Source organism: Phyllostomus hastatus, unplaced genomic scaffold, assembly GCF_019186645.2.
Source record: "Phyllostomus hastatus isolate PE091 unplaced genomic scaffold, TTU_PhHast_1.1 phas_contig_1, whole genome shotgun sequence".
NCBI classification, from domain to species: domain Eukaryota; kingdom Metazoa; phylum Chordata; class Mammalia; order Chiroptera; family Phyllostomidae; genus Phyllostomus; species Phyllostomus hastatus.
In genome coordinates this window covers 4,749,026-4,764,835 of record NW_025333498.1, presented here as the reverse complement: position 1 = coordinate 4,764,835, position 15,810 = coordinate 4,749,026, and the positions used below count along the sequence as shown (strand labels likewise).

At 39.2% G+C, this 15,810-nt stretch overlaps 1 protein-coding gene and 1 pseudogene across 2 annotated transcripts in view; one reads left to right on the top strand and one right to left on the bottom strand.

Annotated features, from left to right (window-relative positions):
• Window positions 1-4,027, bottom strand: part of HIBCH (3-hydroxyisobutyryl-CoA hydrolase) — a 67,421-nt gene extending 63,394 nt beyond the window's left edge. The window contains exon 1 of one of the 2 annotated variants that reach the window (XM_045836867.1): window positions 3,867-4,027. In XM_045836867.1, the coding sequence (XP_045692823.1) occupies window positions 3,867-3,886 (20 nt within the window). In that variant the 5' untranslated portion in view covers window positions 3,887-4,027. The remainder of the gene's footprint in view (window positions 1-3,866) is intronic. The other variant, XM_045836787.1, reaches the window with a different exon arrangement.
• LOC123817316 lies at window positions 385-6,946 on the top strand (annotated as a pseudogene).
• Window positions 6,947-15,810: the final 8,864 nt, after the last annotated feature.

The following is a 15,810-nucleotide window of genomic DNA, read 5'->3' as shown; positions in this document are numbered from 1 at the left end:
AACAACGACAGAGGGCAGTGCAGCCCTGGCAGGAACCCCTTACTGCCTGACAGTGATTGATGAGCTTTACCTGTATTCCTGTGCAAACTGAACCCAATAAAAGCCCATTGAGGAAAAAGCTCCGGGACCTTCTCCTTTGAGAGATCAGCCACCTTTCTTCCCCAAACAGATCATGTTTTGGTAGACTTATTCTCATCTGTGGCAGAAGGGGGGAAGGGGTGGCTCTACCGGCAGTACCCCCTCCACACACTAAATGAAGCTTATGCAGCAGAAGTAGGCAAGGTATTAAACAGAATGTGAAATGTAACTAGAGCAAAAAAATCAAGTACAAAGCAAAATAATTCACGTATGAACTGATGAAGCATAGCAGTGGTGATGACAGAAATGATTTTATTAAGAGTTATTATGAAGTAAAAATTCAGTAAAAAAAGAATTATGCCAAAAACTACTCCCAGATTTCAAGTCAGGAAAATATAAAAAAGGTTATAACTGAAGACAGATTAGGCAGGCACATTCAACATCACTGAGGCAGCTCAATGAGGAATAACTGAGAAATAGACTGCAATCCAAAACTAGTGGCCTGGAGTCAGTCTGGGTCTATAAGTGTGTTTTTTTTTTTGGTCAGCAATGTTTTAAAACTAGAATACAAACATTTAAAAATAAATATTCCACCTAAAAATGCCATTTTCCAGCCTCCCAGAAAAATTGGTAGTAATGGAAACCCCAGGTCCATACTTTAGAGTGGCCACAATGCCTGGAATTGAGGAGCTGCCTCCTTTAGACAGAGTGCTGCTTCCATCCAGCCAGCAACACTCAGTGCTTCCTTCCTTAGGCTCTGCATGTGGGTGACTCCCAGCATTGAAAAAACACGGCAGAGAATCAAATACTGAGCCTTCAGAAACAACTACATAGAAGTAAAATAAACAGGCAGCTCAAGAAGCAAGAACCAAAACAATGTAGTTGAGAAGAGAAGATGGAGAAGGCAATGAATACTATTAACAACTTAAAGATGAACCTCTTTGAAGAAGGACCCTGAACCTGTCTTCCTTTCTAACCCTGGCTCTCTCATAATTCTACTTTTCCTTTAAGACATTTATCAGAGTTGATAAGTGTTACTAAGTATTACTTTTGTTTAAATATTTTCAAACTTCAAGGGTCTTACATAAGAAACAATAAGAACATCAAGTAGTCCAGGTTGGCTACAGTATAATACAGGGGTGTCAAACTCATTTTCACTGGATCCACATCAGCCTTGTGGTTGCCTTCAAAGGGCCGAATGTAATTTCAACTCCTTAACAGTTAAGGAGTAGTTACATTTATACAGTCCTAAAATTATTACTAATAGCCATTACCTAGAACAGTGCCTCCCAGGAATAAGAAAGAACATAACATAAAGTATTGCTGAATTCATGAAGTACATTGGGCCATATCTCAAAACCCAGGCTGGGAATTTTTTAGTTAATTCCAAAGGAAGGAGTGCACCTTATCGAAGGGCTTCTGAGCAGAGGACTAGCAGGTGCCAAAGAAAACTTTACCCAAGATTAACAAGGCAGTCATGTGCAGATTCAAAATGGGAAAGATAAGTCCACCAAATTTCTGGAAAAAATTGACTAGTGATATATTTGAGAGGATTGCTCAAATTCTAATCAGCAAGAAGAGATGAGGATCTGGAACGTGGGAGAACTCAGACAACTTCAGGAATCTAGAATGATAATGCCAAGAAGTTGAACGTGCAGATGCTGAATAAAGGTTGTACTTTTGTGCAAATTTATAATGTGTTAGTCAAAGTTCATTTAGTTTTTTTTGTATGGTGGCTCTAGTAGTGCTTAGTTGTCTTTAACTTCATTCGAAACAATTTTGTTAGTCTGTATTGTGATAGCTGTCATATATATCAGCATGCATTTAAAGAACTTATCAAAATTGGTGAATTTTTGTACAGCCATTTTAATATTAAGGATGGAAGGAAATGAGCAGTATTTTTGGCATTTTATGCTTTATTATTTCAATAAAGGTAAAAGCACAACACAAAAAAATATGCAGTGTATGGAGAAGGTACTGTGATCAAACATGTCAAAAGCATGTGACATGATATGACAAACATGTCATAAAGTTTCATGGTACTATTAAGATTTTGGCCAAATAATTCTTTGCCACAGGGCTGTCTTACGCACTGAAAGATGTTTAGCAGCACTCCTGGCCTCTACCCACCGGAAGCCAATAGTGGGAGATAGTTGACATACTCAAAATATCAAATCCATAAAGTTATTGGTGAAAATGAAAATGTCTTTAGTTAATGGAAAAAACTACACAGACTTTTTGGCCAACCCAATATTTGAAGTGCAAAATTAGGCAAATAGGTGGTTCTGACTAGCACTAAGATCTCAGGATAAATCAAGCTTAGAATATACAAATTTGAGAGTTATCTTTAGAGAAAGGTGCTTTATTTGGGAACAGTAACAACAAAAAATGTCCAAGGGCTGAAAGGACACTACCTCTAGGTAAGTAGTGGACAGTGGTAGGAGGAAATCAAGACCCAGCCGGGGAATAGAAGCAGACCGAAGCTCTGAAGAGGGATTACCCAACAACATCAACCACAGCACAGAGACCATATTTTTTCTTGGTAACACTCCCTGTGATACCCTATTTCTTAATGCATTTGTGGGTTACACTGCTATAGTCTGAATGACCTTGGAATCCGCTGTCTGCTTGGCTAGGATAATATCCACTCCAGGGCTAAAGCCCCAAAACTACTCCAAAACTCACCTAGTCCGTCTGCACCTTGAAATGTGGGGTGGAATCAAGCCAACCTGAACTCTGGAACTGACAAAATTATTTCCCAAGTCAGTTAATTTTGTTAATAAATGTGACTTCCCAATTTATTTCTCAAATAATTTGGCATTTGCCCACAAATTCAAAAAATCAGCAGCAATGGCATGTACTGATTCTCTTAGTACCAACCAAGTCTCTCTCTCTCTCTGTGAGCTGCTTAGAGGCATAGGCACCACTAATTTCAAGGTATTTTTAAAGGAAAGCAATTCTTCGATTCCTCTTCAAATATTTATTGAGAATCAGGTCTGTGGATACAATGTTATAAAGCAACAACCACTCCTCTTAAGTCAAAGAAACATTCACATTCCCAGATATCTCCCTCCCTCAAAGGCTGAAAACCCAGGAATTTCAGCTGCTGAGGACACACGATGGATGGTATTGCATGGGGGCAGACAGTAGGCTTCAAGACTCAGGGTGCAGCCTAACTTCCTAAAATGACGGCTCCCAGATGTCCTCAGCTAGCTCAGGCTGCACAGAGCAGCACTCCCAAAAATTACACACAAGGTTTGCACACCGACTCCACCAACCCACTTTCTGTGCCCGCCACACTGGCCTGGAACCCCCAGGCACCTGTGTTAACGCTTGGACCCATCCGACAGAGCCAATCTATCAAGTCATACCTAGAGCACAGGTGCAATCACTAGCAACGCACGTGCGTTTTGCTAGCTGCACAAAACAGGACACGAAATTCCTCCAGGCTGAAACCCTATGTGCCCCCACAAACTACACTCAACTGTTAAGAAAGGGAAGAGACTGGGGTCAGAAAGGAAAGAAAACCCTGTGGGGTCAAGGCTGAGTGAGAACCAGAGTGGCAGAAACAGGAGATGCTCCAAAGAAGTTGCCATAGGAGGAAGGGCGAAACACGAAGTGGGGCCCGGGGCGCTGAGACCGAGACAGGACTCGAGTCTGAATGTTGTGTCCCCAAGGGTAACTCGAAGCTTCAAAGCCAGGCAGTTCCCAGTCCCGACACTTTTTCATCTCCGCGAGCGCAGCCGACGGGCCTGCTCCAGAGCTCGCTCTCTTGTTCACTCACTCACCTAGCAAAGAGGCCCGACATCTCCTGCTGCCTAATCACCAAGCACTCGAGAACCAAACCATCCGCGACTGCGCACCCAGCTGGTTGCTGACGCCTCACGTCAGACCTGCCCGGCGCCGCCCTAGCATGGCGCCGCCAGAAACAGATGACAAGTCCTCCAAGGGACCAGAGCGGCCCAGGGAGAGATTTTTACGCTACGGCGCCGAGGGGCGGGGCGAGAGAAATTGCGTGAAAGGACAGAGGGCGGGAGACAGGGCATGGGAATGGGGGCGCTGGAGCGGCGCCTGGGTGGGCGGTGGAGCGGCGCCTGGGTGGGCGGTGGGGCCGACACGGGGGCGGGGCCGACACGGGGGCGGGGCCGACACGGGGGCGGGGCCGACACGGGGGCGGGGCCGACACGGGGGCGGGGCCGACACGGGGGCGGGCTAGAGCCGCAGGCCGAGAGAGCCGACTTGTGCTAAGGGAGAGAAAAAGGATTCTCTTCCAGAAGTTCTGTCTAAAAGATTATAAGTAGTCTACATAGACTTGGCGTGTTTAATTTTTCTAAAGGAAATTGGCATGACAAAGCCTTATGGAACTTTAATCTTTTTAAATTAAAAATGTAAATTTAATATTTTCTTTCAAAACTCAAACAGATGAACCAGTAACAGAAGGACATTGACATAGTGTATTCCTAATCCAACACAGAACTCCTTTCACGTTAGGATTGGGATATTTCCAGCTTGATCCACCCCTCTTCTTCAATAACAGACAAGCATTGTCTCATTAAAAGCTATACAGTATATATGTCTTCACCAGCTAAACTACAAGTTACTCTAGCTGTGCAGTGTAATTATTCAGAAAGTAGCTCACTTTTAAATGAAAACAAGATTTAACTCATCCAGCAGGATCCACTATTAAATCGATTCAGAAAAAGGTCTCTCTGCATCCAGATACATCCAGATGTCCGGCAGCAAACATTTCATCACCACTAAAATAATGACTCACTCATCAGAAAGGAACAATTCAGTGAAGAATTTGAGAAAGAAGGAAGCAACTTCAAGGGGTAGTCTTAGCTCCTTGACATTTTAGAAGAGACTGTCAAGTCTTAAATCAAAAATTACTTTTCTAACCGAGGTCAAATATAATTCCCAAATACACACTCAGCAGAGAACAGGGAACAGGCATCACAGCAGGAACTCCTGATTAGCAAATCAGTTTTGCTTGCTTTTTATAACTTATGTTAGGAACTGTGAGGGGCTAGAAAGAGCAGAAGGAACAAAGAGTAAATGACTCTGTCTTTTTGAACTTTAGATTCCACAATGAGATACCATCTGTATCTCTATCTGCTATTGAAAATGGGTAGAAGGGCAAGTGACTGGAAAAACCCCTCTGGGACCAATAGAGGAGTGCTAGAGTGAGAACCTGAATGAGGCGATTGAGACAGCCCTAACCTACAGTCTGATGGGAAGAAACGGCTTGCATAACGATACATTATTCTCACAGGTAATTACTGTGACGGAATATTAAATTCAAGGTTTTCACTTAAGATGCCAAGATCTGATAAATATCAGCGATCAAATGAGCTGTGAGATAGACCACAATGCAGTTTTCAAGGGATGTATTAACAAGTTTAGTAAATCCTTAAACCTCTGACTCATTTCAAGGTGGGGAAATTAAAAATGTTATGAAGATGATTTTAGAAATAAGAATTTCATAGAATACTGTGGATATTCTAGCTAAGAACTTTGTAGAAAGTGTCACTAACTGGGATTTGAAGGACAATTCATTGTTTTTATTTGCAATTCAGTTTTTTAAGTTATAGGACAACACTGTTTGACATCACCATCTGACACTGCCAGAATCTCTCATCCTGTGTACACAATAAACAAACTAGTCATCTGATCCAGCATGTTTTACTGGAAGGAGCTTGCCTCAAGATTCTTCCCCATCCACCTAACTTTGTGTGTGTGAAACCTGCGTCACACCAGGCCTCCAGCTTCTTTTAGCAGCCCTGGGCAAATAATGTAAACCAAGACCTTTTTCAAAAGTGTAGCACTTTGAATTAAGATTTTTACTTGCAGACAACCCACAGAATGGAAAATATTTTTGCATATGATATATTTGATAAGGAGCTTGTATCTAAACTACATAAAGAACTATTACAGATCAATCATAAAACAGATAAAGTGCCCAATTAAAAAATGGAGAACAGGGTCGATGAGGCAGCTGTAGTGGCAGCTCAGCAGGTGGGTTGCCAGAGGTGAACGACTGCATCATGGAGAAGATGATCATGCTCAAGTTCAAGAATGTGGCCACTGGAAACAAACCAGAAGCTATAGAAATAACATTCGAAGATTTTGATGGGGTCCTCTATGATATTTCAAATCCTAACAGTGGCAAAGCAAAAGTGACGGTCAGGAACTTCAGGCAAATGGTGCTGATGAGTTATTAAAGAGAGTGTATGGGACTTTCTTGGTAAATCCAGAACCAGGATAGAATGTCTCTTTGCCATATCACCTTAAAAATCTGCCTGCACCCAAGAATTCCATCATGCATCAGGGTGGCATGTTGAAACGAAATCATTTTGACTCTGTCTTTGAAAAATACTTCCATTTCTAAGAAGGGGGCAAGGAAGGAGAGGGCAGAGCAGTTAGTCCCTATACAAATAATGAGACCATGTATGTTGAGTCTAAAAAGGACAGAGTCACAGCAATCTTCATCATAGTGTTTAAGGATGACAGTGGTCATTTGGAACAGGAGTCCAAAGAAGGACACAGAGCCAGCCACAGTGCCCCTGAGGTCCTCTTTAGTCACAGGAACCTCCTCTGGAGCTGTAAGACACCAGTGCTGCTGTGGGTGACAGCCTTCGTGCTGTTCCCTCACCACACCAGTGCCAGTGCTCGAGACAGCACCATCAACCTGATCCACACATTCCGAAAAACTAGCTGCACTACCCAAATCAGGTGGTCTAAAGCCAATACTCACACACATCTGTGGGCAAAAACATCCCAATTCCTCAAGGTGCTAAACCCTGTAGACCCAGGTGCTGAGAAAATAGAAATGAAAAAAATCATGGGGAGGATGTTCTCATCCCGCTAACTCTTGGGAACAGAAAGTGGTTGGCAACTGAAGCCTGCAACACTTATTACAGGATAATTGTAGCTTTTGATGTTGCACCTCTTCAGATTCTTAGGAGATTATCCATTTTGATTCCATTTTGTATGGGTTCAGAAAATAATCTGCAAAAGCAAGCCGTGCTTAAGATGACTTCATAGTTCCCAAGAATTTTTTTTAAAGAATAAAAAATAAACACTGGATCTGAATAGACCGTTCTCCAAGAAGATATACAAATGATCAAATGCTTCATAACCTTATGAAATGATGGGCCATATGATTAGCCCTCAGGGAAGTGCAAATCAGAACCATAAGGTAATCACACCCAATAGGATGGCTGCAATCAAAAAGACAGATAATAAGTGTTGGTGAAGATATGGAGAACTGGATTCCTCACACAGTGCTTGTGGGAGTGTCAAATGGCTTAATTATTTCAGAAAATGTCTGGCAATCCATGAAGTGGTTAAACAAAGTTACAATACAACCTAGCAATTCATCTCTTGAATGTATATACCCAGGAGAAAATGAAAACATAATCCACACAAATGTTTATAGCAGTATTATTTATAATAGCCTAAAAGTAAAAATAACCTAAATGTTTATCAAATGATGGAATTTTTAAGGGATATTTCATACAATGAAATACTATTTGTCAATAAAAAGAAATGAAATACTGATTCATGCTAGAAATGAATGAACCTTAAAAACACTATGCTACGTGAAAGCAGCCAGGCACAAAAGACCACATATTGTATCACTCCACTAATATGAGTGTTTAGAATAAGCACATGTGTAGAGACAGAAAGTAGACTAATGGCAACCTAGCATTTGAGAGGAGTGCTGGGATAATTGGAGGGTGATAGCTAAAGGGTATAGGGTTCCTTCTGGAGTAATAAATGTATTCTGAAGTGTATATGGTGATGGTTGCATTATCCTAAAAGTAGTAATTGTATACTTTAAGTGGATGAAGTGTATGGTATGTATGTATGTATGTATGTATGTATGTATGTTATAGCTCAATTTTTTAAAAAAGAAATCTGGTTTCTCCACAACCTCATCAACATTTTGTGTTGTTGGTCTTTTTAATTTTAGCCTGTTGGTGTGTATTTTAATTTGAATATCCCTGATGTCTAATGATATGGAGTACTTTTTCATGTACTATTATCTTTTTCTATAAAGTGACTGTTCAATTCTTTTGCCCATATTTAAATTGGATTATCATTTTATTATTAATTGATGTAGTCATTATTGATTGCTATTGCCAATTACCCCAAAATTTAGCATCTGAAAACATTACCTCTCACAGATTCTGAGGCTCAGGAATCAGGGAGGTCAGGGAGATAGATGCTTAGCTGGGTGGTTCTGGCACAGTCTTTCCTGAGGTTGAAATCAAGGTGTTGGCTGGAGCTGCAGCCATCTGAATGCTCAGACAGGGGAGGCAGACCCAATTCCAAAGTCTCACTCGCAGGCTTGCTGTCAGGCTTTGGTTTCCTGCCACGTGGGCTTCTCTGTAGTGCTGCTCACAAGGTAGCAGCTGCCTTCCTCTAGGTCAAGTAATCCAAAACACAGAACCTCCGAGACAGAAGCCAGTACAGTATTTTTTATAACCTAACCTTGGAAGTGACAAACCATCACTACTGCCTTATTCTACTGATCACGCAGACCACCCCTTGGTGGAAGGGGACTACACAGGCATGTGAGTAGTAAGAGGTAAGGATCATTGAGGGCTGTGGGGAGGCTGGCCACTACTCGACCTTTCTTCCTTCCCCCATTACCAATCAGTCATGAATACATACTAATGATTCCTCTGAAACATCTCTCAAATTTGCTCTATCCTCTTAACACCTCAAAATACCATTCTAGTACCCTCAAGTAACTCATTGCAGGTCTAATTTCTTTCTCTGCCTGTCTCTCTTTCTCTCTCAACCACCATATCCTTCAATTCACTAGTTTACTGACAACAAATCTTCCAAAGATACCACTTTTGAGCAATTATTTGGCTGCTAAATAACCTCACAATTGTCTATAGCTAGATTGTCCAATACTACACACATGTGGCTATTGAGCACTTGAAATGTGTTTTATGCAACTGAGGAACTGAGTTTTTAAATTTAAAGTGAGCAACTGAAGCAGTACAAATTTTTATACTGTTTATTCATTAAAATGATAATATTTTAGATATATTGGATTAGGAAAATATATTATTAAAATTTACTTCACCTGTGTTTTTATTTTTTTAATGTGTCAATTCGAAATTTCTAAATTACATAGATGATATCATTATTGAACACCAGTGGTCTGTAACATTATCTATTGAACACCAGTGGTCTGTAACGTTATCTATCACAGAAGAAAGGTACTTAACAAATTAAAATACAGTATAAGCAGCATATGAGAGATCTACTTCTTGTTTCCCCTCGCCTTTCCATTCTCTTGTTGGCTTAAGATTTGGAACCAGAATGATTTGGAAAAGTGGCACATAGGAGATACTATGGGTGTGGTTTAAGAAAAAAAGTTTTATTTTGTGTGTAAGAAATTTTAAGGAAACCTCTTCAAGTTCTATCTTGAATGCTTAAGAAATTAAGAGACTTTTAATACACTATCCTCTAGGAAATTAATTTCATTTTCACATTGGTCACAGGGTGCCCAAAAGATAGATTATGAAATTGTTAACAGTTCTAAAAATAAAGCTAGGCAAACATTCCAAAGCAAAATACACAAAGGAATTAGCGATCAGGATGTAACATTTGAGATAACAAAGTATGCAACGTAATGATTTTACATACTAAAGAGTATCAGTGGGGACCCAACAACAAGCTGACTTTAGGGTCTTCCCTAGATAGCTAAAATAAACAAGAAAATATTCAAGAAAGCTTACAAAGGGAAGGAAATGACTCACTGATAGTACGTTTGCTCCAGAGGATAACCTTTGTTATCCTGAACAGCACAGAACTCTACAGCTAATCAGCAGGCACTGGGCTGGGCGGTTCAGCTGCAGTGTCCCTTCCCTGAACTTTTTGCTCTCAGATTCCAGCCTTTAATTCCCTTGAGTTGGAAACTCAGATTTTAAGGATCCATGTACTTCCAGACTTTGATTATATTTTACATCTGGCAATTCAATTCAGTAAGCAGCACTTCTGTGAAAAGTTAAGTGGAAAAAAACAAGATAACTTGCATTTTATGAAGTTTAACATATATACACTCTGTGTGTGCATCTGTGGTGTGATAGAATAAAGAAAATTAATTACTCAGGCTCAGTGAAACCTTGTTAGAGAGAAGGTTACACACCTACATATTGCAAAGTGACTATAAATATATCTGCATGACTTGTTCTAGAACTGTATTCTTTGATTTAAATATCTCTGCTACTTCTTGTACTCAGTACTACATTCAACTCCCCCTAGTTTATATAATTTAGTAAACTTGCACTTTAACTTAAGAAAAACTCAGAGTTTTAAACATTTTATCACAAATGTTAAGGATTCCTTTCCTAAAACTTTCTAAAAAATAATAGACATGCTTTGTTTTCATGAGAATGATTTCATCTTTTCTAAGGCAAGTATCAGTGATTTATATTAGTTAGTGCCTTAAAAGAAACACAAAAGTAAGATTGTGCAATATGGATGGTGCTAGGAATCTTTTACAACTAAATCAATTCAAAGCTAGTCTTTGTGTGGGCAACCTACACTTCCCCTGTTTGTTAACTGCCTACTCTCCTCTGTTCAGGTCATTTTCGCTTATGCCTAACCAAAGACAGGCAGGGGGCAAATGCTGCAAAACTCACTTTAATCCAGTGAACTACAGTCAAAAGCAAGTTCAACTTCCCGGCGGCTGGTGTCACTGGCAGCCATGCAACGTTGACCTGTGTGACAACAACTGGTGACTTCAGTGCCAGTTTGCTGTAACAGCAAAGGCTGACACTGCTACCGTTCCCCGTGTAAAGGCCTTGGCTAACATGTCATTAAAAATCGTATTTCAAGGGGATATTTAATACATGGTGAAATGCTCATTGATGATGATCAAACAACAGTTTACAAATATGTTTAGTAATATTTGTAAAAAAATACACATATATACACAGAGAGAAGATGGAAAGTTATACTCTAAACTGTTAATGGTTATAGTATTTAAGGTGGGTTTTGTTTCCTTCTTTACATATTTTCACATTTTTTTCAAAGTTTCTACAAACTTTTCTTTATAATGCACTACTTTTATAACCAGAAAGTATCAATTAAATATAGTTAATAAATTTTATTTATAAGTACAAATATTAAAATTATTTTGAAAAAGTGAATTTTGGCAGAGAGCTGTCCTATTGCTATTAAAAAGCTATGCCATTGGCACAGTAGCCCAAAGGAGGATGCAGGAAGAAAACAGAGGACCTGGAAATAAATATGGCCTAGTGCATAAATGAAGTTAATACATGATACACTGGCCATTGAGGATTAGCGGGAAAAGGATATTTGTTTAATAAAAATATTTTTAAAAATTCCTAGCTATTTGGAGGGAAAATCAATTTAGAACTTCTCAAATAATTTCCAGATTAGTAAAGACTTAAATCTTAAAAATCAAACAGGAAAAATATTAGGAGAACTATAAGAATATTGACCTAATATTTTGGTTTAAAAGGATATAGGCATAAAAAACAAAGGCCCACAGATGTAACTATGTAAAACATTTTTAATTTTGCCAATAAAAATCCTTCAGTAAAATTAAAAGGCAAACTAATACAATTATTCACAACAAAAATGACAAAGCGTTGCCATCCTTACTATACTGTTATTTGAGTTCAACGAGATAAATAGGAAGACTACACTATTGCTAGCCTGAGAGCTCAGGGAGGGGGGCAAAGGCATAACTGTGTTGTTTAACATTCATATCCATCAGCATAACACTCAGATACAGTGCAAGGAATTAATGTGTATTGAATAGAGTGCTGGTTAACCATGAAAGGCCACTGAAAGTGGGGGCAGGAGGAGAAGACAGGCAATGCAAATGTCGAGCGGAAATGTAAAATATCCTTTCGGTAATAAAAATGCAATTAAAACTATGACAAGAAATTAGGAGAGGTTTTGTGTGTGTGTGTGTGTGTGTGTGTGTGTGTGTGTGTGTGTATTTGATAATAGATGCAGTAATGAGACAGGCAACATCATTCAGAATATGGAGAGTTTTGAAGGACCATTGGTGGTCATATTCTTGACCATGTAATTCTAGAATCTAACCTAAAGAAATACAATAGATATTTGATATTTATGAAGGGTACATCTTCTAGACTCTTGGACTCTGCTCTGCAAATCAGTGTTTTCGTGTTGTGTTCCAAGAAGTCCTGGGATCTGCAGGCGAGTTTCAAAGATGAGGCAGGAGGTTCCCCTAACCTTGCATGTGACTTTTATCTCATTTATATATTAAGTCCAATAGAAGAATATTTTCTTAAAGATTCCACTAAAAACATCAAAATTTGAACACCACTGCCCTGCAGTATATGATTTCTTCAATAAAGTGCAATGGAGCGTTACTTCTCTAAAAGAACTAGAGAAGTGAAGAACAATTGTGTGTTGCATTCTCAAATGCTGGCCTCAACAGTAACTCAAATTCCCGCTTCAGGAAACTTGTGAATCATTCTATAGTTACATTTCAAATAGTAAAAACCCCAGATGTAAAATCTGATACTACCCAGGGCCTGTTGCCTAATAAATTAGAAGACTTGTGTCCTATGGTGTTCCCCAGTGTTCTTTGATACATCAGTCTATCCTAAGAAGAGCTCCCACTCAGATGTTTCAACAGAAGAGATTTCATTGAAGGCACTATTTACAGGAATTTTGGTTAGATTTAGAGTTTGGGTTGGGTGAAGGGAAATAACCCTACACTACAAGGCCATGAGACATGAAGGTATTCAAGCTCTTACAACAGCAAGAAGCTGTTACCCCCACGAGGGCTGAAGCAATAAGGTGAGGAAGTCCAATTAGCAGAGCAGTGAAGGGGGAGCTGCCTTGCAAGAGCCTTAGAGAACGAAAACAGGAGAAAAGGTGGAAAGAAATACCCCAACTTTTCTCCCTTTTCACCCTCCAACCTATTGTCCATATTACCCTATTGGCCTACCCTGCCTGGAAGCCAGCTGGCAAGGGAGCCCAGAGAAAATAATCTATGGACATTCTGCCTTCTGAGGCACAGTCTAGCAGAGAAGTATGGAAAATGGTTCTGGCAGAGAACAAGTTGAAAATAGCCAGCATGTTTATAATAGTGGAATACTGAGATCCCAGGTGCCCACTAAAAGAGGAATGCTTAACTAAATAATGGTATCAGTCACTCTCCAATTAAGTAATTAATGGTGCTTAAAAGACCATTATGTGTTTAGGGAGCACAGAAGAGTGACCAACTTCATTGTGGGATCAGGGGCAGAGAGGAGATTCAGGAAAGATTTTTCTCAAACTGAAAGTTAAGGTGCTTGGTGGTCAGCAAAGCAAAGTTTCTTGTGTCTTTGTTTTGTATAAAAACAATGCATATTCAGTCTAGGAAACACATACACAACAAAAAAACAAAATCTACAGTCTCACCCCCCCACCCTCAAGACTACTATCAACATCTGAATGTGTTTATGGGTTTTAGATCTTATTCTATGCATGCATACACATGTGATTATGCTCTATTTGGGATGATAACACATTCTTCTGTAAACTGTGTTTTTTCACTCAAACCACAAATACATTCTCATGCAATAAATATCATTTTGTAACTTATAAAAACATGTAAAACCTTAAAAAACTTGTTTCCTCCTCTCTGGTAACTAATGTCTATCCTTAGATACTTAATTTGCTCTCTCTTTTGGCAATTACCAAATGCACCGTGTAGTGAGCTTCCTTGTAGTCTACTCTTTCACACACTACTGTTCTCAGGCCCATTTCAGACCACAGCCTGTTTTTCTGCAGCCCTCAAACTAACAGCTTTCATATTTCTTTAAAGATAAAAAGAAAAGAACACACACAAAGAAGAAAAGCAACAGAGGCATATGTGGCCTGCTGTCTGAGCTTTTATAGAAAACATTGTCAATCCCTGTATTATGAATGCCAAGAAGTGCTATTTTAGAGTCAAAGGATGTGAACAGTTTTTGAGGCTTTTACTGCATTCTGCCAAATTGCCCTCCAGAAACATTGAAGTAATTTATGTCCTTCTCAGTACTAGCTTAATTATTTGCCATGCGCTCTGCCTCCAAGATCACTGGCCCAACATGTTAATTAGCTCTGAGTATTTATTCTTTTGTTCTCAGTCAACTGGATGGTGCACTGTCGTTTTAAGTTTTCACTTCCCTTAAAAAATAGGTTTGGCCATTTTCTTTCTTGACTTTAATTTACATTTTTGCCCATTTTTTAAAAAAACAGGGTATTTATCTTTCTCCGGAAGACCTCTATTAAATAAGGATGACACTCTCTTATCTTTCATATATATGCAAGTTTTTGATAATTTTTACTTATCCTTTTATTTTATATAATAGGATTACTTGATAAAAGAAGTTAAAAATTCTGTAGTCAAGTCTGCCACTTTTCTTTTGTAATTTTCCCCTTTATTTCTTGCTTATTTTTTTTAAATCCTCATCCAAGATTATGTTTATTGATTTTTAGAGAGAGAGAGAGAGAAAAACATCAGTGTGAGAGAGAAACACTGATCTGTTTGCCTCCCCTTATGTGCCTCACCTCAACCTCCACACCCCTGACTGGGGATCCAAGAAGAACCCTCTGGTGTGCAGGAGAATGCTCAACCAACTGGGTCACGTGGCCAGGGCTATTTCATGCTTACTTTGAAATTATAGGCAATTCACTTATATTTTCTCATTGCACTACTAAGTCTTTTTAAGATTTTAAATCTGTTAATCCTGCTCAAATTTAGTGTCTGAGAAAAGGATTTTGAAGTGTGAACAGGTAATATAATGTGAATCCTGGAATTATATTGCAGGGTTTAATTCGGCCTCACTACATACTACATATTTGAATAAATTACTTAACCTCTCTAAGTCACAGTTTCATTCTTTATTAAATGGAGATAATAGTAACACCTACCATAGGGTTGATGGAAGAATGCACAGCTATATATAAAACACAAAAAGCACTTAGCCTAATGCCATTAGCTATTACTATAGCAGTAGGGAGTATTCCAGGCAAAAGAAATAACACATATAAAGGTAGAAAGTTATGAAGCAAGTTTGTGCATTAAGAAACTAGATGTGGTGTGGTAAAATGGGGTGTCAAGTGTGAGGGGCAAGGTTGACAGGTGAGAGAGGGAGATGGCCTTGAAGTCCAGGCCTTGAAGCTAGCTCTTGATATTACCAGAGATTGGAGCCAAAGAAAGCTTTCATGCAAGCAAGAACCCCACTGAAACATGTGATGTTGGATGAGCTCTGTGGTAACAAAGTGGAAAATGGACTAGATTCAGAACGTTAATCATATTGCTGTGTCACAAAAGTAGCAGCCTACTGCTTCATGCTCCCCTCCCCAAATCCTGCTAGAGCTCTAGGGGCAAATTCTTTTACTTTCTAACTCTTCTGATATTTGCCTCTTTATTTCTAAATATCATGTTTAAACTATTTCTTTTTTAACATTTACACTTTTTTATTTTGTCATCATAGATATGATTATTAAACGAATTAATAAACAATGACTTAGAAGAAAGAATCAACTTGCTAGTGAGTGAAAGCTTGGGAATGAGATGGGGGAGGGGCAGAAGAGGTGGCGGAGTCCCAAGTTAGAGACCACACAAGCAGCCTGGAAGCAGACAGATGACTTTGGCTTGGGAAATGGTAAGTTTCAAGCACCATTTCCTGTGGTGTGACAAGTCCATTATTGCCCCAGGCTTCTGTC